At 37.8% G+C, this 25,299-nt stretch overlaps 1 protein-coding gene across 1 annotated transcript; it reads right to left on the bottom strand.

The window, feature by feature from the left end:
- Positions 1-1,908: 1,908 nt before the first annotated feature.
- On the bottom strand, positions 1,909-22,357 carry tagapb (T cell activation RhoGTPase activating protein b). Its single transcript, XM_051655435.1, has 14 exons — positions 22,211-22,357; positions 16,982-17,067; positions 16,733-16,903; positions 12,089-12,253; positions 9,021-9,062; positions 8,185-8,269; positions 7,939-7,992; positions 7,408-7,477; positions 6,986-7,137; positions 5,704-5,865; positions 5,475-5,584; positions 4,775-4,955; positions 4,265-4,373; positions 1,909-3,926 (listed from the first exon to the last, which is right to left on the bottom strand). Exons 1-14 carry the CDS (start codon positions 22,256-22,258, stop codon positions 2,710-2,712), a joined length of 2,652 nt encoding a protein of 883 aa, XP_051511395.1. The 5' UTR covers positions 22,259-22,357; the 3' UTR covers positions 1,909-2,709.
- Positions 22,358-25,299: the final 2,942 nt, after the last annotated feature.

Below are 25,299 nucleotides of genomic sequence, written 5' to 3'. Positions count from 1 at the left end.
TTACGATGCCCGAAGTCCTTTCGCATGCTCAAAGTCTAGTGTGATCGGGGCTTAAATAGACACTAGGCATCTACGTACAGGATGTGTGACCAGATTTCATCATTCATCATTAGCAGATTGCTCGAGCACTGAACTCTTGCCGTCTGATTTTTCTAAAAACGCGTACACTGAACGTGCAGTATGCATATGCGCCTGAATTATTTGCACTAATAAGTGGGTCCACAAGGTGGCAACACTCACAGTTAAGTCATTGCTGCCACGAAGAAGCGCTGGAAGAAGACATAATTGCTGGCAAACAACAGGACACAAAGGTGGAAACAACCGCAAAGGATGTTGCATGTCAAGAGCGCGTGTGTGAGGAGGTCAGGAGAATTATGCATTCGTACAACTTGAGTCTATAGGAATATAAACACATCTTTATGGGTCTAAACTCCTCAAGAGAAATAGTCCAGTATCTCATAGCAGTCATAGCGTGCATGCGCCAACCACCTGTGTATGTGCACACAGTCAAATGAAGTATACCTTAAAAAGCTGAACGTTCTACTGTACGCAGACAGGTTGCCACCTAAGCGTTCGCGTCAAAACGGAAGTATACTTTGGGCTTATGTCATTAGTTTTGTTCTCTTAGTCTGAGCAGTTAAATACCATTGTTCCCTATTTAGATTTGTTTGTTAGTCCTATACTTGTGTAAATGAATAGTCACTAATTGGTCATTAATTTAACTTAAATACTTTAACCATTAAAGCATTCATTACATAAAGTGCTTATTCATCACTGTATAATGGACACAGCCATAGCAACAGTGGGTAAACCTCTGTGTTATGTAACAAAGAGACCTCTGTTGTGAGCACATGTTACCATTCACAGTTCTATTATGTAACATTTGTCCTTTGCTGTGTCCCTGTCACCGTTAATCAGCGTTCTCTATTAATTAACCTCTGTTGGCTTGCGTTGCTTGTCGTAAATTTTGGAATAGATGAAGTCATAACCTGCGTGGCATTTCCACTTTTTTTTTTTCAGGTTTACATTGCTTGCTAATTGCGATCAGACTTGCATGCAAGTTAATCTAGATATCCTTCCATGCACATATAATATTGTAATTTGGAAGATATTCCCAGCTGGAAAGACCTGCATTGCTGGTTACCAACCTATATTGCTAGTCCCCAGTTTGGGATGCTCGTTTGATGGTAGACCCACCAGGCTTAACTAGCTTAACCTGCAAGAGTTCCATAGTCAACCAGCTACACTAGAAAGATCATGCCTGTTGATTAGCATTTTGTGCTAGTAAAGAAAATGGCTATGCTATTCCACCAGGTAGACCAGCTTCAAACCAGCCTGGACTAGCATTAAAATGTGAACACGTATGTGATCAAAACGTTTCAGACCCACTAAAAAGCTGATCAGAGAAATAGTGTTCTAATATCCACCATGAAAGTGTGTTGAACAGAATCTTTAGAAAAGTTGCCAAAAACATTACCCTTACACAGACCGATGTGAGCGGGTGCAAATTACTCTAGAAAGTGTGCTAAGGGTCAGGCTTCTAACACACTGCAGTCTGATTCTCAGTAAAGCTGAAAAAGGAGGAAATGGGGGCATATCTATAGCAAGCCAAGTGAGGCAAGAGACCAAATTCAGCGAAAAACCAAGTAAGTCCACATGATCGTTGACTTCCTCTCCAGCACAGATCACGTTGTTCTGCATGACATTTTGTTCTCTATGTTATGCAACGCTTGCCAAGGATGGTGAACAGGGCCAATCAAAATGCTGTCTGTAAGAAAGCGACTGGTTTTTGTCAGTTCCTCATAAACCTGAGTGAGGAATGGCTTTTCTGTTGGCATCCCAAGGGAACAAAGAAAAATGTAACTGCTATTAAACTTAACAGAGACTGTCAAAGATAACTTCACAAAGTGGCTTTTAAGATTCTTTATTGTAGTGAAATAAAGAGTAGCAACAATACAAAACTTAGTAATATACATTATACATTCAGACTATATCAAAATTATTCAATCTGTTACCAATGTAAACTAGTTTACTATATTATACAATTTAATTATTGTTACTGGTCTATTTACATAGCTTCATACTGGCAAGAGTTTAACAGAGTAATTCATCCAAAATGAAACTTCTATCTTCAATTATTCACCCTCAAGTTTTCTAAACCCATATGACTTTCTTTAATCCATGGAACACAAAAGGAGATGTTAAGCAGAATATTAAGGGTTGACAGTTTTTTGCTATAAACTTTCATTACATGTTTTTTTTCATACAATAAAGTGAATGCTGACTGAGGCTGTCATTCCGATTTACCTCCTTTTGTTTACCCCCTAATAAATTAAGGTGTAGAGGTTTATAACAACATATGGGTGAATAAATGACAGAATTTTCATTTTTGGGTGAACTATCCCTTTAAAAGTATTTAATATTAGCATATGAAATTGCTGTTGTGCGAAAAGGAATACCATTGACTTTTTTTAAATGCTCAAGATTCAGTGCTATTTCAGCGTTGATTGCCCCTGCTTAAAATAGTTTGCAGGTAGTATGTGAATAAGACGCAGGTTTTTGCACTGAAATAACCTGCAGAAAAGTGGCGCAACTGTTCAGTGAATTCTCACCTATATGTTATTAAGACGAATATTTCACCTTAACAGTCAGGTTATTTTTAATCTGTGCTGAAAAGAGTTAACAGCATTGCAATTAAAGAAGAAACACTCACACATACGATTCCTTTGCATAGGAGAACTCCTCAAAAACAGGTTGACTACACCTGCGCAACACTCCTTCATGCCTCAACTGGGACACTGACTCTGACATGGCCCTCTGCCGCAACAAAACCGACTGTGGTTCATCTAACTGAACGCTTTCTGTAAAAGTTTCTGTGCTTTCTGTGGGTTCGTTAACTTTGTAATTGCCCAATAAGTAGTCGTTCATAGAGAAAGGGCGAGATTTCCTGCCTAGATCTCGGGCGTGTTGGACCGTCATGGCCCTGTACTGTGGGGGGGCTGATTGGGCTCCACTCAGTAGCGCCTGCTCATAGGACGGGGGGCTGCATGGCATACGGCTGTCCACCTGCTGGAAGATTTCGATGGCGGAGAGAGGACGTTGGCGCCGAACAAGCTCATCAGGGTGTTCTGCCTCATTTTGAGAGTCCTCTTGGAGAGTTTCACATGGGAAGACAACTTCCTTTTGGGAGTCCCCTTTCTTCAGACTCCCTCTGATAAATGTAAAGTTTCCAAGGTTTTTGGTCCTCATTGAGAGGGATCGTCGGTTAACCTCCAGGTCTCCTTTAGCAGGGTCAGCTTTAGGCTTGATCATAAAGGATAAATGCCTTGTCGACTGAATTTTGCGGGGGCTTGCAGGGGATGGCAGAGGTGATGTGCTTATTGATTGCTCTGAGACATTTGAGGAGGTACTATCTGAAGAACAGAAGGATGGGCAGGAACCAGCCATAGATGCAGGAGAAGACACACTGATGGGCAAGTCCATGTTCAAACTCCCAACCAGTTTCTTGAGGGATGGCTGGGATCTTCTGTTTTCACAGTGGTGGGGATGCAGAAAAGAGTCATCAGAGTTCTGCTTCTTGAGCGGTTGGTCCTCAAAGTCTTCCTTCTCAGTGGAAAAGTCATCATGGCTGCGAGCTAGCTCTCTTAAGCCTGTCATGGTTGTTGAAGGGAAGATGGAGGGCTCTGAGCACCGCCGACTGAAAGGTTTCGTAAAAGTGTCAAATATGGCGTCTGAGGAACATGATTGAATGTCACAGTGGCCCAGCTTTCTAAAGGCTGGGCTTCTGTGTTGCATAACGTTGTCATCCTGAGTCAGTCCTTCAGCTTCCATAAAGTCACCATCAACATCAGGATCTGTGCTGTCATATGCTGAGTCATGCCGGTGGACATCGAAGGAAATATCGGGGGACATCAAGGACGCTGTATCTGTGGAGGGTCAATCCATGTTAAGGAAAGTGTTTTCCAATTGTGAAGGTACTAACACAACATGTGCACTTTATTATAGTAGTATGGTGGGCTTTCTGCTGATACTTGAGGTTAGTGGCCATTCTGGCCAACCTCAAAATCATAAATGGAGCTATGAAATGTAATGTTTTTGAATGAACTACTTCACATGATTTGTTGGAAAACAGCTTAAAATGGCATCATGAGGCATTGGAAAGAGGCCATCAGTGGTGCATAGATCTTAATGTCCATATAGGAATGATACTTCAGTTCACTGAAGTGCAAACGTTTGGATATAATAAATAATTAAAATTATGTACCTGATTTGTCAATGGATTCCTGCTCCTCAAAATCCCCAAGTAGAGTCAGGATCGTATGTCCAAATACTTCACAGCAATTCTCAATTAGGAACTGGATGAGTCTTGTGACCTGCAAAACAAAAATAACAACAATAATGTTAATCTAGTTAATATAAAACGACACTCTGTGTTTTGCTTGCAGCTCTCAAGGAGTTCTAATGCTACAATGCTTTTGATGTTGTGGTTTCGTATGCATCTGAAACCGCACAATGCATATGACAGTGCTAGGTTTTGGTCTTAAATTAACAGATTAGTCAAAACGAGACTGCAGAGGTGTATCTTTAAAAAAAAAGAATTTTGAAAAGACATGACACTGATCCAGTCCTTGCTGCTAGGCAAAGTTCTGTGTTTACTGCTGCCAGGGTCAATGCACACCCCATTTAAATCAATTTGTGATATAATAAATCTACCGAGTTCCTTAAAAAAAGGCAATCTGTACTGCTTGTGAAAAAAATTCTCCAAGTGTATGACCTTGTCTACATCATCCACTTCTGGGAGCTGGCTGTCACGATGCAGCAGGGTTGGGGCAATGCACACTGCCAGGTTCTTGGCATCCATTTTGTTGGTTTCTGAATGCTGACTGATATGGTGAAACAGGCACAGCAAATACTGCAAGAGGAGGCTGTTTGCTTTGGGCAACTTCTTGGCCATTCTGAAAGAGGACAACAAGAGAAAACAAAAAATTTACTTTATCCACTCTCCTATTTCATTTTGATTTGGGGGGGGGGGGGGGGGTGGCAAAAAACAGAACTGTCTCTCTGACATTTTGTGGTCAACTTTCAGTTACTAATTTCCCTATTTCTAAAACTCTGAAGAGTCCATAGAAACCCTCTGTACTGCCTTTTGTAAACAGTGGAAAGCAAGGGACTTTCTTTAATCAGAATCCACAACCGCTCAATGTATCTCTTTTCCATCCACTATGAGGCTACTCATGCAGGCCCAGCCAGGTTTATGCTGGTTAGTGCTGTTCAGGAGCTGGTCTAGCTGGTAGACCAGCAAAACTTAGCTGTTGAAGCTGGTTAACCAGCATGGGCTTTATTGTGATGCTGGTTAGCCTAGTTAAGAAGCCTGTTAGAAAACTTTCTACATTATGCTAGTGACCATCTATGATGGTCTTTTCAGTAGGGTACAGTAAGTTTATGGCAAAAAGTCAAATGAGAGTTTTTCTTACCTTCTCAGCTCACTTTGAATGTCCTGCGTCCTCTCTTTCTCCAAAGCACTGATCCAGCTTTCATAGTGCTCAAACACCATCAGACATCCAGGGAGATCCCTCAGGAATATCTGTCATTATGTTCAAAATAAGTAATGACTCACTGTCTCAAAGACAAGTTAGAACAGCAATAAGGGGCGTAGGCAAGAGACATAGGCAAAGGCAAGGCCTTTCATTAGGTATGACTTACTTTCAACAGTCCAACCAAGAGAGTCACAGGCAGGGCTTCCAAGTCCACCTCAGCCCCAGAGTTCAGCTGATCTCTGAGAGCACTCAGGTTTTTGCTGTTACATGGGACTCTGAATACACCCTCAGTGAATGGACCCTTCCTGAACAACAGCAACAGTATTTCCTAGTGGAAGACCAAAACATGAAATGTAAATCTTTTAGAGGCTTTAAAGGTGCACTCAGTAATTTTGTTCCCAATTAAAAAGGGTTACTCCAAAAGAAATGAACTGTAATTTTGAAACATATGTATAAAATCATGACCACTCACATGAGATGAGGACTCTAGTCATATCAGTAACCTTATAAAAGCTGTTTTATTCTACCTGGGGCAGGGGCGCCCTCATGGGGGCTGCCATTTTAGAATCACATGATCAGCTGAATACTACTTGCTTAATCTCAGTAATCGTCTTGTTATTGGACACTTTCACGTTTGGAATAAATTAATCATGGCTGATTGTTAGTAGTGAATTTTTACAATGGCATCTGTAAATGAAAACTATTGATTTCACTGTAAGTCTAAGATGACAAGAACAAAAAGTTATTGAGTGCACCTATATAGCTGATGTGTATAGTTTATGCACCACTAGCGTCAGCAATTGGAGTTGCAAAAATAATCAATGTTTTTAAACATATTCCAGAAAACTCCCCCGTCATCTATTGGTTGTACTTACAGATAATCCTGCCTCAAGAATTTTGACTTCATAATCTTTCATTGAAAATTTTCCTTTTTGGCTGACAAGGTCACTTAAATCTCAACCAGTGGTTGCCGGCGGTGTTTCAGGAGGAGAGTAGTCCTCCGAAATTGGCTGCAAACTATGGTATGGCCACTTTTCACAAGCCAATCAGTTCAATGGGTTGCAAATTTTGTTTCATGCTAACTTCAATAAAAGAGAATGTATTGCCTTTATATGCAACTATTTTTGCATGTCATTTTTTTCTTTCTTTCACTGTCAGCGTTACCTAGGAAAGGTTTGTTTTGGTTGGAAGGATTCTACGAAAAAGAATTATTTTTGTAAGTTTATTTTTGGCATTTTTTTTTTTTTCAAAATGATCTTTGTAAGAAATGTTTGATTGAGGCAGCGATAAAGTTAGCGAGAAATTGTGCCAGACACCTATCAAAGGAACATCATGTTTTCTACTCTTTGCAGTGGTATTCACTCTGTGAAGATGTTATAGAAGACAGATAACAGATCACTTTTAAAAATTAGTATACAATAATACATTGATACAATAGATTGGCATACAGTTATTGGTTTTGGAATTGTGGTGTCATCTTGGAGATGTCGTCCAAACAGCATGTTCTTCGCATTGGACTCAGGATTGGCTGATACACATGGGTTTGTGGTGCTTCTCTTAAACTTGAATGAGAACAAGCTCCTTTTGCTCCCGTTTTCTCCTGAGGACAAGAGAGATTTTTGCAATAAGCCTCTCAAAAAGTCTTGAAGTCATTCTAATTTTTTTTGGTTGAATTGCACAAATAAGACTATTTACAATTTACTTAAGAGATTACTCAAATGATGCTCTACTTCGCCTTCAGACTGTGTTTCACACCTTTGTTTTCTTGCACTATTTTTTTTACTCCCACTTAGTTTCATTGGTTGATTTTGGCGGGCACATAACCAAACATGTGGTTGAGAACAGCCAAGTTTGACTGGTTTGAACTCACCAATAGGCTGCTGTGCATGCGCCTCCTGATTATGAAACTGTTTTGAGAAGGTGGTGATTTTGCCGTTACCCTGGAAACAGACACATATTGGTCATGTGCATATGAAGTAAGAGTAGATTGTGTATGTAATAGCATATGCAAAAATCACACTTCTATTTACAAACATGCAACTGTCAAAACTTTGAGAGAGAGACTTTTGAGATATTTCATTATCTTGCAAATGTGCTTTCTGCCTTAATTTGTTGCTATTACAATTTTCAAGAAATTCACTTAGAAACCAGCATATGTTGTGTTTTGGGTGCTGGTGTTGCCACCAAGCTTATTCTCTAGCTTAATCAGCAATTCTATCTTTGACAACCAACTTCATCAGCTGAATTTTGCTGGTCCACCAGGCCCCAGACCAGCATAAACCAGTGAGGACCAGCTTGGAAATCCATGCTGGTATAAGCTGGTCCTTCCAACAGGGACACATTTGATAAGAGCAAAAATATAAATATAAGGTGATGAATAAAATAAATACTGAGTGCTCACATCAAGATGCAACTCGACGACAGAGTCCATCCCAACTCCACTTAGAGTTTTATTCTGTAAGCCAGAGAAAGACAGCAAAGTGAATGCCAGTTCTGTATCTGTGTTGCAAGTCTCATTACTGCACACAGACCACAGCCAATGACTTACATCATCTGAGATGAAAGCCATAGAAGAAAAATATCCCATTCCAAGCATTTATGCAGCTGATCACTAATGTTTATGTGTCAGTGACAGAAGAATGTGTACCGTGGTATTGCCACTCAACACCTTCATGAGGACGCTGGGCGGTGGGGAAGGGCTGTCTGCTCTCAATCTTGCCTCTGCAGTTTTCCTGCCATGAAATTTAAAAATGGCTCAATTTAATATAGTGACTTACAGCAAGAAGTACACAAAAATGTCTCTTGAGTTACTCATACAAATAGCAAGGCTGGTAAACAAGCAATGAAAATGACCTCAATGATCTGTATCTGCTTGATCCAACCTCTAAAACGTACTTTTGTTGGTGTAACTAATTTGTCAGGTACATTTAGTCAGATTAAATCACACTTGTAATAGAATAAAACCAGTTAATTTAGATGTTACCACATGAAGCACATTTTTAAGGTTACCTGACTTAAATATTAATTACACACTTGTATGTCATCAACGAGACTTTGCATTTATTTTTGTAAACATTAATATAATTAATGTACTTCAGCCTACTAAGAAATTGATCAGCTGGCAATAAAAAGTGGACCTGAAAAGCATTTGGACACTAAAGTCCACCCTTAAAAAATGTATGAATGTCATCACGTTATATAACAAAATATCAAAGCAAGTGGCACTGTATTTACAAAGACGGATAGTATGAAAAATCACAAAATGAAGACAGTAGCAATATCAAAAATGGCTCTAGCAACATGTTTACAGATGCCACTTAATTTGCCATTATGTTATGTAATGCAAAGACATTCATACTTTTTTATGTGTGGCTTTAGTGTCCAAAAGAGTCTGAATAATTTTAGGGGCCACTGTATACTACTTGAACTAAGGTAAGTGATTCTAATAGCTGACATGTATACAACAGAATTTGTACAGCTCACCTGTGTAGAGTATCTAACCAGCGATCCCTCAGCTCAGGCAGACTGCAAGTGAGAGAACAACATGGTGTGAATTACTAGTCCACACCGAGAGAGCACAGACAGCTCAGAGCGCATGCAGATGTTGTGAATGTGAAGAGGCCACACACTCTCGACCTCTTCACAACCAAAAGGGCAGGAAAGTCTCAGTGAGTCATGGGGGCAGGAAGCAGCATCACTGCTACAGCTACCACTTCCTCTTTTCAGAATGCGGCTTGGTTGACAAGTGGAAATTTTATTTGGACGACTCATCTGCAGTTCATAGTTGCAAGGTAGGTTAGGCCCATTGAAACACTAGGCTACGAGGAATGTGAAATCTTGGCAAACATCTATTTTTGCAGAATAGTGTAAAGCATGGATTCTTTCTGCAGACAAGATTACTTTTTTACATCTAAGGTGTGAGATTAGGTGCATAAATATGATAATAATTACACATGCATTCTCTGCATAACTATAGGTATATTGCACTAAATATTTCTCATAAACTATAAAATTCTAAACAATAATATTTTTATCCTCACAGTAACACTAACAGTATAGTAATAAGAAGTAAACAATTTCTGTTTTGCCCATTTCGGCCAGCCACAGATTGAGTACCCCCATTCCTACAACCACACGCCTTCTCTCTAAAACCCCACCCTTCAAAGATATGTCAGCCAACTCAATGTCAACAAACCCGAACATGTAAAATGACTGACAGGGAGAGAACATTTCTGATTGGCTAAAAATCCCTGTGACTCTTCTTTGCTGTTTACAACACCTTTGAGTAAAACGTTCTTCAATCACGTTCCTTTCTTTGCCCCCATTGCCATGTTTCCCATTAGGTGCAATAGTATTATTGGAAAGACTTTGCTGGTATTGAAATCATGTGATTGAACCCACAGCTGAGCTTCAGTACTACCCTTTAATTATGATTATTCACCAGACTTCCCTTTTCCCTTACATCTAAAACCACACATTCATGTCATGCATAAGGACGTGAATCAAATGAACAATAGCAGTAACTGTAACGTAACAGTAATTAATTAAGGAATTCTACGTTTTCAAGTCAGACCACTTATTCCTCACTGGTGCAACCAGCTATAGAGTACATCCCAGCCACTTTCAAAAGACTAAATAAATAACTAAATAACTTCCTTAAACACCTGCACTACAATTGGTCTGTGCTTGTTTTCATACAAGAACATGTACCTTACACTAACTGTAGCAACCTTCAGACAGCACATACAAAGTACAACCAACATGCCTTCAATGGACCGTATGATACATGGTCATGTCTAGATAACATTCATCATGCTGCAGACTCTTGTGAGATCCTCTTCATCCCTACTACTATAAACCCTATCCTTTGGTAGTAGCAAATGCAGTCTCGCAAGAGTTTGTGCAGCACAAGTGTTACCAGCCTTAATGTCTAAATGTCTTAAAATGGCAACCCACATTCTACAGACATTTTTGCAAGTGCATACTTGCTGGTACCGAGGGTTGGGTTTAAGGTAAAGGTATCAGTATACTTCTAGCAAAATTGAAAAAAGAACAAGTGTGACATAATTTCAAACAATTCTGGGCAAAAAGAAGGTTTACGAGTTTGTTGCAGTGATTTGAAACAGCTTGCCAGTGCATATTTTCAGGAAAACTTTGTACTGGCTGTTAAACACTTTACTGCCATTGGTTCACATCATCAGTGGGTGTGACCCAGAGATCCACCTACTCTGACATCAACTTTGTCCTGTTGATTATGTTGCTCAGTTGAAATCAGTCAACATGAACACACTGGAGTGCAGGTTTGCCAAGCTGGTCCAAAGTTACATCTGTACGATTGTTCGCATAGAGACATTTTCGAAGACCGTGTCATGTGATTCTTTTTTTAGATTAAGTCTACAAAAGTCTATAAAATACAATAAGAGATTGTAACCAGTAAGTGGCCATATATAAGGTTTTAAAATTAGCATTAGCGCTATGAATGCAGAATGTAAACATGGCAAATTACACATTGTGTACTGCATACAGTATATGTAACGGGAGCCAGCTGGTACATGATAGCTGTGCGATATGTTTAAACCTCAATCCCCTGGCCTCAAGAGGCACACTAGTGACTGATGCTAGAGGCTGTAGCCTTTAGCCTCCTCATTAGCACTCCCGCCTCCCATGCTGGCTGATGCTGGATCGAATCCCAATCGGAGTGGGTCAAGCAGGACCAGTTACATGTATATTAATTTAAATCACCATTGAGTGATTAAAACAGCTTGTTTTACTGAACTAATGAATGCCAGAGTTTGCAGCATGAGGGTTACCGTCTAGACACGAACGATGGTAAAAGCTGTTGAAAACCTCTAGGTCCAATCTGATTGGCTGACTGCTACGCAGTTCCAGGAGTCCAGGTGTACCCGGTTTTATCAGTCTGCTAGGCCTTTTTTTAAGTTAGCAAACTTCTACAGTGAGCACTTCTGAGGAGGAAGTAGTTGCTGGATATGAAGTTTGTGAGGTTCATGGCATTGAAAGATATTCAAAAGTTATGTTTGAGACCATTAGTGTAGTAGAAGCAACTGTATATTCTGCTTTGTTTTCCAAGTAATGTCCAGGTTGTTATGAAATAGTCATTACATTTTACTTCTGGACAGACAGAAATTGTGACCTCAAAGTGTCCACATATTGTCTACTAATTTCTTCGGCATTGTCAGGAGCAGTTTTCAGTACTTTACTGAGCTTCTACTTTTTGCATGCTGGTCTACTATTGTGGAAGCATCGATTTCAGATTTACCCACCCTTAAATGTCACTCAACAAAATTAACTGTGGTTGGTCACTTTACATATTGGACATACAGGCCCTTCCTGTCTGAGCCAGCTTTTCTTGAGCAGAATAAGCTGCAATGTGGGCCACACTTTTAGCTGACGGTCAAAAAACTGGCTCTGTGAGACTATTAAGAGCTTGACTTGATGTTCAGCACATGTTAAATATATTTTTTTATGTACAGATACAATAATGTGATGACACGAACATGCTCATTCAAAGACTGAAGTCCATAAAAACTCACCGGAATGACACCAGGCACAGAAAGACAGACCAGGCCAATATGATGGATGTCCTTAAATCAACACCTCTATCTTCATCCTCTGTCTCCTCATCTTCATTTTCAAAGCTGCATGCCCACAGGTCCTTTAAATCAATCCTGTGTTTCAGTCTGTAACTTGCATTTGACCTGTACACAAAGACCTCAGATATATTGTCTTGTTATGTTCTGTATCATGGCATGGTGTTCTCCAAGCACATGCATATAAAATTTGGATACACATTCACTGTTGTGCGTGATCTTTTATTCTTTTTCCACAATGAGCTGTTTAACATACATTCTCTGTCTGTCAACAAAGTAAGGGAAATACAGTAGAGTCACACTGTTATTATCCCAAAATAAACCTGACAGGGTGATCAGATTAAGGACCCTGATGCAAAGCAGAATTCTACTTATTACACTGCTACCTGCCAAATAGATAAATAAATGGACATTAAATATTCATGAAGTTGGAGTTTAAATTATTTTATTATTTTTATTATTTATACGAGAGACTGTATGTACCGTATGTAGCACAGCTCTGAAGGAAATTGGTTGTCTGGGACAAATTATGTAAATTCACTCATGATACTCTACATGGCACAAGATACATTAGGTCCTTTGAACATGTGATCAGTTAGCTTGCAAACTCTCTCTTTGTCTAACATTTAAATTGCTTCAGTTGTTTGCAGGTAAGTTGGTTTCACAGCAGCACGTTACGAGAGCTTTCTCTCTGAAACCCTCCTCCTCCCCAGCACCACAGATCTAGATCTACTTCAAGGGGATTGTGTGTATGTCTAATTGTGCAGCAGCATGTCTTACATGTTCTGTGTATCTAGCAGTTGCAAGTCTTCGTAATTTTGTCCGCTAAGACAAGACCAACCAACTTGTCATATCTTTTATAACAGCTTAATACACGGGTCTCTGGAATACACGATTCTGAATTGTCAATGGTGCCATCTAGCGGTCTGATATTACTGAGTAACAACCGCACGTCTGGGGATAAGACGTATCAGACCGGTCATGCGGGTATTGCGAGTCATCTTTCCTACTTCTAGGGTCACTGTGCAATCTCTACAAGTAAGCTAATTAAATAATTTCAACTCAAATCAATGTTTTCAGTCCATTTATTTATTTATTTTGCAAATAGTCTTGTAATAAGATGGATATTGAGCAGTCAGATGGACATTATTTACTAAATAAACACCAACAAAACTCTGATGCAAAACGGAGGTGGAATTTAGCTCTTCAGCGATTGCTTTCTTCTCACATAAATTACATAATTTCAATGCAAATTAATATTTTATGGCCATTTATTTCTTTATATTATTACTAGCCATTTAATTACCGTGTAATAATCTGCTTCACGTTGGGGTCCTGATCACCCTGTCCCGGCTGACTGTACATTATCTCTTACATGTATTCCGAGAGTTGTCATGACTGAAGGATTAATTATAGTTTAGTGGTCATTATACATAAATATATGACTGCAGAATGCTGTGATTGAACAATCAGAATCAAGTATTCCAGAAAGCCGTGTAATAAGTCAAGTTCTGTATCTAGGAATAACTATGAATAGATATACTGTAGATTGCATACTGTACTAATTTGATTTATTTTCAATCATATAATATATGTAACATGTAATATGTATGATCAAAACATGAAGTAGCTACATATTATGCTGATATATTTAATTTATATAAAAACTAACTGATATTAATAAAAATAATCAGCATCATCAAGACTAACTTTGGTGGGACCTGTACAATCCTATTCTTTTACTTTGCTATATATTTTATATATAACAGCTGCTTAAAAGTGAAGAGTAAATGAAGCCTCATGAAATACTAGCATTTATTTTAGAAGCTACATTTAGAAATAAAGGTAAGTTGCTAAATTCTGTTACAGGTTTATTGCCATATGGTTTACATAACTTTTGGTACAGAACCTTTTTGTGCTAATATGGAAGCTGTAAATTCACTCTCACGAGTGATTAAGTGATTGACCACATTCATTAATTTTAGAGGGTTGGAAAGAAACACAACGTGAGTATCGTGCTACTCAAACTCTGATATTTGAACCATTTGTTTTGCTAAAGATACGATATAAGATTTTTGTTTGTTGCTTTCATTTTCAACATTGCCGGGGTTTTTTTTTTCATGACCTCTAAAAGTTTGTTAGGCAACAAACATTGCATAAGCCTCACCACGGGCCTTGTGTTATGTAATAGCAACCGTTCGCTGCAGATTAAAGGAGCTTTTAGTGTTTTAGCTTTAGATCTTGGGTCACTTGTTTTGACCATCAAAACTTGATAGAGTATATTTGATTAGTCTTCCCACTTAGTGCAACTTAGATGATATGCTCTCTGAGATCCTAAGTGAGAGTTCACACAAGTGATGGCCCCATGAGTGGCCGAAGCATCCGAGCATCCTGTCTATTCTCTATCACATTAAGGCCAAACAGGCAGTCAATATAAAATGAAACAGTCAATACAGAAGGAGCAGCAGACAGACTGTGCAGGGGAGATGATTATAATCAAGCCAGCATGACATGGGCTGTCCAGAGATAAAGCACAGGTAAAGGTCACAGGGTTTCCATATGACAGCTACAGTATACACAAGCACACCAGAGTGCACAAGCATAGTGCTTTAGCCATGTGCATTGTAAAAATGGTTTGGCAAGTAACCTAAAAAATGTGCTTCATGTGGTTTACATCCAAATTAAATGGCTTTATTCAGGTAAAGATTTGATAGAACATTTGATTGAATTTATGTTTCACGTGATCTAAAAAAACCATTTGATGCAAAGGATTATGCTTAAATGCTTGAGTAAATTGTTTTACAATCTACAACCTTGCATCACAATCTAATTAACATCTGCTAAACATCTTAAAAAGATCATATTTATAAACTTTCTAAATTATAAATGTCTCAAAGATATCTGCTGAATGTCTTATTGACATCCGAGACATACAGTACTTATAGACACACATCATATAGACGTATTGCAGATGAACAAACAATGTAAAAAATACATCTTCCAGATATAAACACACACATCAAATAAACATCTGGGTAGTGTAAATTTGCTATCAGGGTTAGGTCTGCACTTAGTGGCATTTTGTAATGTTTAAGGCTGGAGAGAAGGAATCGAAATGTGCTTAACAAATTGTTTAACAAAAGCCTTTGTTATAGTAGGTGTGTCTCATTACGAAGGCTGTTGCTAGGTAGGATGCTTCCTCTGTATGCAGTGGTATATCAAGTGTGCTCAACTTAGAATTAGCTTTGTTTAAAGGAAATGGCCTTGGTTGGACAAACAGAAACAAAACGTGTGCGAGTGCTCTCTGAAAACAGAATCTCTGAGGTAAACTTTAGGAGAGTTATAACGATGTAGAGATAAAAGAAAGTGGATTTTTGCGCCTGTACTTTTATATGTACTTTATAATACTTCATTTTACATTTTATATATATATATATATATATATACACACACACACACACACATATATATATATATATGCGTGTGTGTGTGTGTGTGTGTGTGTATATGTGTGTGTATATGTACCGTATATATATTCTTTTACAAATTATACGTTCTCCACCTGTCTACTAAGGTACTTCAACTTTAGAATTAACTTTTTGGAATTTGAAGATCATCCCTGATAACACACCTACATCTCCCAGACGTTTATTTGGTGTGTGTGTTTACATCTGGAAGATTTATTTTTTTTATGTTGTTTGCTCATCTGCAATACATCTATAAGACATTTCTCACGGGTGTCAATAAGACATTCAGCAGATGTCTTTGAGACGTTTATGATTTAAATTGTTTGGAAATCTGATCTTTTTAAGATGTTTAGCAGATGTTAATTAGAATGCGATGCTTTCCAGATGAAAAGATCTAAAACAAACATATAAGAAATGTTTGTTTGTGTTGTTCTAAACAGTAGTTGTTTTAAACAATGAAGTTGAAATAACCTGAACTGATGGCTTCAGCTGAGGCATATACCATCGATGAACAATCTTGGAGCTCACAGTATGTCTGCCTTTAAAGGTTTATAAGTTATTGTTGAAAATCAATTTGTCTATGGAATAAAATGAAAGGGATTTTTACTTCCAGAACCTGTTGCGCTCTATGTGAAAGAAGGTCACATTTAGAGTGTCCTGCTTGCTTTTCTGAAACAAGACTAGAGGGTACGCAGCCAACAAATGTGACCTGGGAAGCACGTAAACCTCTTAAAAGAGACACACCAAGTGTCTCCTATTTCTCATTATCATATTACCAACAAAGTGCTTTTCATTTACAATCATCAGTGTCAATTCTTTCTACTGTGTTTGAGTGCAATATAGGGGAAATTGTGACTTCCCTAAAGCCAAATTACAGTTCATTTTATTTCACCACAAGGTCCATTTTACTTAGTCAACACTAAACCAAAGACTTGCAAAAAACCTCTTTTTAGCCCCATGTAAATTACATACATCTGTCGGGAGAGTCCCATAACAACATAGGTAATCCCCATTTCAGGTTAAAAGCGAAAACAACTGTTAGTACATTAAGGTTGTGCATTGGCATGTTTATGCATGTTTGTGCACGTTTGTGCATGTGAAATGAATTCCCATGTCTTACTTGAGCTTGGCAATGACCAGGACGTCACTGAGGAGGAAGAGGTGTCTTTCCCTGGTCTTTGGTCCTTCAGTCAGTTGAGCACATTCATCCAGAATCAGTTCTGACTTCTCGTCAGTCAATCCCAGCACGAAGGGACACTGATCCACTGCCACCAGGCATTGAGCTTCCTCCCTAAAGATGAACATGCTCATTCAAAATGACTAATTGAATTATACAGTATGATAGGATAAATAAAAGACATTCACATACCTTATCGGGCTCCAAGACATTCCTAAAGCCTTCCCCAGCACCAGGTTTGGTGCAGACTGTCTCCTTTGTGTCAGACTGCGCAGGTGCTGTTTTAAACAATCATTATTTTATGAATTGTTTATTAAGTTAATTAAATTATATATTGGAGTAATTAAAGATTAATTCAGCAGCAATGAAAGATCTAAATTACACAACATTAGCACTTATTGTAAATATTCACTTCCATTGTAAATGCTTCACTGTAACCACGTTTTTAGCTTTTTTTAAAGAAAAGGAGGGACGAGACGTAATGTATTTTCGTGGTAATCAACATGTGTTGTCAGTGCTGTCCATTGAGCTAAAGTTGTATTGAACCCGGAATATTACTTTAAAGCACCAATAATTAACACTCCTTTCATTAATTCTTGAACACATACCGTGGGTCTTTAGTGACCGGAAACCTCATTCCACCCCCTGTGGCTCATCCATTTTTTGAAGTTGTGCCCACCCCTCTTTAGTATTCCTCAACCTTTCTCTTATTAATAGTGTAAAACACACACCCAACCCTTGGTATGTAATGGTGCCCTTTTTTATTTCTTTTTTGATGATTATTATGTATCTATATACAGTACGTTTGTCATCAGACAAATGCGTAGGGTACAATAGTGCTAAAGGCTCTCCGGAGTAAAAGGCTCCTTTGATTTGATTTTTTCCCAAAACACTTATTAGCATAAACTACCACAGGACTTTCCTAAACACCTGTTTGTCACTATACATTGCAAAAATGTCCTGTTCCATGAGGTCTTTGCATGTATGTCTAAAGTTTGATATTTAAGATTTGATATTTGATCTAATATGTAACAAATTTTAAAATGTACATTTATGTGGCTAACGAATATCCTGGAAATTATCGAGACAAAACAGTCATTTGTCGTTTTGAGTTTTGTTCAATGTGATTATATAAAAGAAATGTCAATAACTGTCCAGTAAGTGAAAGGATAGTATTTGGGGTAAAAAGCCCCCCTGTTGCAGGGGCTAAATGCCCCTATTAAACACTGTTTATCTTAAGTGGGGGAAATAGATTTGTAATGAAAAATCAAAGTGGGCTCACATTGACTAATCTTGGGGACCTTTTACCCCAAGTGAGGAAGCCTTTTACCCAAGGTGTGGTCTAAAAGGCCCCCTTGCCACTTTTTTTTTAACAACAACCTTCTGTTGTTATTTATTTTCACACAAATTATGTTGCTCCATAAATATTCAATAAAAATACATGTATTTCTTGAATCGGTATACACTTTATGACCAGAAAAAAAGAAACTGTTCCTTAAGGTGTGCCTTTAGCCCTGTTGTATTCATACAAATAAATACTATGTCATGTTGATTTTCTGTGCAGCAATGGTGAATTATCAGTATCCCATATGCGTGTACACATTCATATTATACATGCTATTTGTCGAAGGCTTTGAAGCATGTGCCGAGGCGGAGTTACAGCGAACAGGAAGGGATCTGCTCGGATATTCATCAGCTCGGATTCCAATTAGGTTATTCGCAAAATAGCTTTCTGGGGGGTATCCGACTCCTTCCGGGGACCCTCTGTAATTCGCACCATGTCTATCTGGACATTTTGTAAATCCATTTGTGATAGATATACTGTACATGCCGGGTCTCAGAAGACCTAATAATGTTTTTATGAAATATTCATGCATTTAAGTGTTAAAGGAGTAAAACAAAGGGCACTTGAAAAGGTAAAACAAAAGAATCACGAAAAATGAACACTGTCTGGCTCAGACCGCTCATTTAAAATTTAGGAGCATAATCAGTGAATTACACACTAGTTATTCCCATTGGCTGATTGGTAATGTATCAAAAGTGTTATTATGTAATCCAGAAAAGCAAATGTAATCTGATTATGCACGTTTTAAAATGTAATGTAATCCAATTACACATACTTGATTTTTTATATCTGATTACACTAAAAAAAAAACTTAAAAATTAACCTTACTTAATTGAATTTGAGTTGTTACACATAATTTAATTAAAGTCAGTTTTATTGAGCTAACATATTTTAGTAAAATTAGGTCAATTCAATGTACTTTAATAGTTTTAACTCAACTTTGTTAGGTTCATCAAACTCAGTTTAATAATGTTCAATTTTATTAAGTTGGTTGAATTAAAAATCAATCTTTTTTATCATTAGTATATACTAGGTGAACATGTGTAAGGACAGTGAAATTTATGCACTGTCAATTTGATAGCAACTACTTATAGAGATAAGCACTTGAATCATTAATCCCCTGAAAGGGGGAAGCCCATCTTAAACCTAAGCACAAACGCCAAACTTTACCACAATGGTAACCCCCAAAATTCCAGCCTAACAGACTATTTAAATACCAATATAACAGAACATTAAACATTTACAAATCTCCTCCTGTTCTCATCATACTCAAAAATGTATAAAATAACACTTAATTTAAACACTTGTTATCCCTATCCAGTCCCATGCAAACCATGCTGGGAAATGGAAAACCCTTGCCCAGTTTTATCAATGCTACAAAAAGTATTCATGTAGTCCCAACTCAAATGGATTAAGTAAACGTACATTTTACCAATTTAATTGGATGGAACACAATGAAATCAGTTTGTGACAAAATGTTCTAGAATTGTGTTACTTTAGTTCATTTTAATTCAGTAATCTCAACAACCTGCAAAAAACTGACAGCCACACAACGTCAGAGTGCAAGTTCAAACACTATGGCTTATCTAAAGCCTAAAGACTAAACAAAGAGAATCAAAGTTGTCAGCATCCCATCAGTTTACACCACACGATCGAACAGGATTATGTAACATATGACAGGAAATTGTGCATCTGTTGCTATAGTAACATGGCCAAGGCCAGTAGAGATGGTAAACATGCTGACCTTTAAGAGATGTCCAGGTTAACACCTCTTAAAAAGCTCAAGACTCGATCAGAGCAATGTTTAAGTGTCACTTAAATAATCACAAAGCAACTACACAGCAAAGGTCATTTGACAGATTTGTATGAATCAATTTTGAAATGCATAACATGGATGCAAGAACAAGAGAGAGGTCCAGAGGATCAGTGTTTTTCTTTTCTTTTTTTAACACTGCAGGGCTGTGCGGATTGTGGATTAAAAGAGGTCTGGGGTCACCCACCTAAGACCTGATTTTCTTTAGTTACTGGTATTTATGCTTGTACAATCTTTACAGCAGCCTTTGGATACAGTAACTGCTTTATTTGTGCACCCCCTATTGAATAAATGAATGAATAATCTCTAATGACAGTCAGTATAATCAGTATTTTTGTCTTGTTCTCCATTGAAAATATCTAAGACAAAACACTGCTTAAGAAAAGGATTTTTGGAAGTGTAATGTCTGGGCCCAACTTTCAAGAGCAAATGGTCTCATTATTTCCTTTTCCTTTAAAAAGCGAGTAAACATTCTGTTTTCTTGTTAGGACCTGACTTGGCTCAGATTACACAGCGTTTTACTCCCTTTGTTTGGGAAAAATCATTAATCTAACCAAGGGTCATTTAAACTTTAAGCTACATTAAACATGATCTTTTGTGTTTTTTTTTCCCTTTTTCATAACACTACTGCTTGTCACTTATTGCCTCTGATTTGGCTTTTCTTATGAGATTCAAGCTTAATGCTAATATACAGTGGGCCAAAAGTCTCATTTAAAAATGTCTGAATATTAATGCATTAAATCCAAAACAGCAAACCAGATACATCTGCAAACAATATATTTTATATTAGTTTGCTATTTTGTTATGTAGCTTATTAAAACATTTTATTAGTCAACTTTTGTGTGTGTGTGTGTGTGTGTGTGTGTGCACATTTTCCTGTCTAGTTTACATACAAATAGCCAGAAGTTTCAAAACCAAGCATGTTGGATCACAAACCAACATGCATTTCTAAAATGATCATGCACACTGTCATTGCACACATAATAAATTATGCATACCCTTCAACAGCCAGTTTAATATTCACATATCATAAGGATTCAGGAATCTTGACATCAGTCCCACTGGGGGCCAAAAACAATTCAAGCACAGCATGCATCAGTTATTTAGTATATATTAATGCAACATGGCATAATTACAGAGCCCTACTGGAACCTTCTTCCACACCATTGCTTTCTGGGGCAATTATGTGGCCTGAACAATGATCACTTGTCCATGCAGCCAGTGAAAAACAAGTCTGTGTCATTTGTGTAGCATGGAGCCAATTTATCAGTCTGTCTGAGATTGGCAATGGACTCTAGCTGCAAAAGGGAGAGATTGGCACTTTATTTATACTCAATGCAACCATGTTTCTCTTTATTACAAAATGTGAATTGGTTGAAGACCCAGTAATATTCTTGACTGTATGGTATAAAGGCATGCAAGGCTTTATCTCCCCTCACAATATCCCACATTAATCACTGATATATATCACTGTTGTTCCATAAAAAGTCACCTTGAAATGTTAAATAGTTTAAATTAAGTAATTATATATTTTTTGTCACTCTCTGATATAATCATACTATGGTAACAGCTTTTAATTACATGCGAATAAATGCTTAATAGTAAACAGCTAATTGAAATGTTGGCTATATATTACAAAGAAATAAAAATAAGCTACTTAGTCAAGAGATTTACAACTTGAGATCACACCATGTTTTAAATTGACTTCCTCAACTTTCAGAAAGAAAATTTATATTATTGTAAATTAGGTTTATAATATATATACATTATTGTGTGTGTGTGTATATATATATATATATATATACATATAAAATAGTTATGTAAAGTCTGTTTGATAACTGAATTACAATGTGCATGTAAATTTATACTCTATTTTACTAAGGTCTGAAAAACAAAAAACAAACAATCAAATAAATAAATACATTAATATTTATGTATCACTCTCTAATATAATAACACTAATGTATATGTAAAACATGCAAATGTGACCTTAAGGATCTATTTCTACATGATCTGATTATTAAGAATTTGTTACTTTTGTTTATTGTGTAAAATATGTGTACATTTGCGTGAACTAATGCAGTCAATTTGCATTAGTCATGTTGAATAATATTTGCGGCTTGAATAAAACCAGCTAATTTAGATGTTACCACATGAAGAAAATGTTTTAGGTTACCTGACAACACATTTTTTTATCCTGTAATTTTAAAGGTTAAGTAAGACCTAGGCTGCTCCCAACATGAGAGCTATAGGCCATACTCACTGGCTGTATGGAGGCAGTGATGCCATCATAACTTCCTCTCCTCCTCATCTTGAGAGCTCTTTCAAGGTCACCGTTCTCCTCCAGAGTCCCACACCGTTTATCCTGAAGATCCTTTTCCTGAACAGGAGCCTTTGAGAGGAGTTCTCAGCACTACGGTTGCAATCCAGCCTGCAAAGTATGCTGGCATCTCTTGACTGGCATCTTCAGCAGTGACTAATGAGGATGAGAACAACGCAGGAGCATGGAGAACAAATGGGAGGGGAGAGTGGTTCCGCTTGACCTGGGCCAAACATGCCCACTGTGGCAGCCACTTCTTTAGGGGTTTTCAGTCGGTTTGGCCTGACCCAATTGAAGCTGCCGCTCTCCTGTTTACAAACTAGTGATGATCTCTTTCACAGGAATTGGGGGTGGGGGGTATTCACTGAGAATGAGTTGCGGACATGGATAGTATCATTTATTTGTATGCACTTTCTACATTATTTTAGCCAACATGATCACACGTGAAATCAACATGCTGCTTCCGAATGTTCATGTACCCTGAAATCGACCCCATACTGCCAAATACTGACAAGTATCATCCCCATCAGACATATTTGCATCAGTTGAACATGTTTACCTTTCCCTGTGGCGCTACTGTAACTGGACCTGCTCGAGCGGGATTCGAACCGGCGTCAGCCAGCATGGGAGGCGGGCGTGCTAACAAGGAGGCTAAAGGCTACAGCCTCTAGCGTCAGTCGCTAGTGCGCCTCTTGAGGCCAGGGGAGTGAGGTTTACACATACCGCTCAGCTATCACGTACCAGCTGGCTCCCATTACACTACTGATGACACATTGTGCAAGCATCCTCTGAGATTCTAGTCCCATGGAAACAATAGTGAGCATGATTCGATGGTTGCATTTTTGCTCTAAAATAAAAACAATTCTCGACTGGCGGTTATGTTTAGGGTTTGGATTAGGGAGTAGGGTTAATTAAAATATGCATACCTGTTGACTGTAGTACATCTTTTACAACTAAAATCAACTCACTTTTAGCGCCACCCTGTGGACATTTCACCTCAATGACATTTCTAGCTTTGGCCACTGGGGGCAGTGGTTCGAATTTCGGTAAGCACAGAGCGATTTCAGCAGAACTTTCATTTTCCTGTTGGTGAATTCTAAAACAATTCAAGCAATTATGCAAAATCAGGTAACTGTGCAAACACACACTTGAACTTGCAAGCCGGTTCTTTGTGCTAGGATATAAAGGATGCTGCAGACAACCGCAGTCTAGCATACTTTACTGGGACTGTACAGTAACGCTCGGCCAGAAAGATCTAGGAGCCTGAATCGGCTCTTTAAAAGGCTGAAAGTGCGCTTAGCTACACAGAGTGTCTGGATATATACATGTTTATGATGCTCCTCTCCATCATTTGCTGAATTACAGTTGCCGTAATTTATAGAAAATGTACACAAACATCTAATTTTCATAAAAACCTGCGCAATCTATAATGATGTTTGCGCTGAAAAATGACAATGATTTTGTTTAAATACGCACGACGCAGCATTACTTCAGTGCATTTAACACCTGAATAAACTGGATTGCAGGTGGTTAGTGAATGAGACACAGGATTTCACACTAATATACTGTGTGCAAAAGTGGCACAACTGTTTAGTGAAAAACTAGTTTTGCATACAGAAAATGAAGTCTACTATTAGGACCTTTAGTCATTTATTTTTCTTTTCTTTTTTCTTTTTTTTTTTTTTTTGCATTGTGACACTCATTTCAGGATAACTAAGCACATTATAGTTCAATTTAACCATTTGACAGTTGGTTTACTTATAGTTATCTGTGCATATTAAGCTAGCATAGAAGAATGTATTTTAACCAGGGGTGGTTCTAGGGTCTGTGTACTTTATCATACAAGTTTAAATGTTAATCTGTGAGGTGTCATATAAAGCAAATCTCTAAATATTACAGGAACTAAAACTAAAAGAACTCACTAACTTTTGTCTCGGCATCAAATTTGCTCAAAGATTGTGTGTTTTTAGCAATCTGATGATTAAAAAGCACTCTTTTTGTCCCATTCAGCTTTCCGTAGTTCAATGCACATTTTGTAAGATTGACAGTTTTATATCATTGATTTGTCTGTTGTTTACTTAGTTTAGATGTAACCAGGATTTAATTAGCTTAAAACAGGTGCTTATGAGAAAAAATGTTGCAAGGTTCGTGGCATTGAGTTGTAGTAAAAGAGTGTTGTAAAAAGTTTCAAATACCTGGAGCACATCTGTATATTACTCTTTGTTTTCATGATTTTGTGTCTAAATATTGGGTACTTATTGCATCTGGAGGGACCAAGTCAACACAGTTTTCGATATATCCAAGACAGACATTTTGACTGTTCACACAGCCAAAAAGTCGCAAGTGCTCTACTTGCATGCACGCAAATAAGCACTGGAATTGCTGGAATTGAAACCCACATACTGGAATTGAAAGACAGCATGTGGGTAACAAATTAAGTATTACCAGTACTGTATAAAGACAGGTATCATTACTTAATATTACTTCAAATTATACATAAAATATATTTATATTTTAATATCGACTTGATACTGAAGTACTGGTACTTTTGGGATCCCTACAAGATGATAAAAACTTTCAGGGCTTTACTAAAAACATTCGGGACTTGGCCCGGTAGCCCACCACTAGTGCCGCCCATTATTTTAACATGAATATTACGCACTTCACTCCATGTTTAACTATTTTATCATGTGCATTAACTGGTCAGCTCACAAATGCATATCACATGGCAAATTTTGTAAAGTAATGAGTCATTCACAGAATCTGCATATCCACCTAGAGGTTCTACAGTAATTTCTGCCTTCTCTTGCTTGAATTGAAATGTGCAAATCAAATCGAGCTGGAGTCTAATAACTACTTGGTTCAGACTATGAGGAGGAAATTAAAGGACTTCATAAAGTATCCCTGTGAATATAATAATGTATTCATATCCTCCTCTTGAATACCTACTTAGCAACTCTCCTCAATTAGACTATTAGGAGTTCTATGAAGCCTCATTCTTTGAAATAATTAAGATGGAACTGAATTTATGA

This window comes from Myxocyprinus asiaticus, chromosome 25 (genome assembly GCF_019703515.2).
Source record: "Myxocyprinus asiaticus isolate MX2 ecotype Aquarium Trade chromosome 25, UBuf_Myxa_2, whole genome shotgun sequence".
Classification (NCBI taxonomy): Eukaryota; Metazoa; Chordata; class Actinopteri; order Cypriniformes; family Catostomidae; genus Myxocyprinus; species Myxocyprinus asiaticus.
Note: the sequence above shows the minus strand (reverse complement) of the source record. Positions and strands in the feature narration are given on the sequence as shown.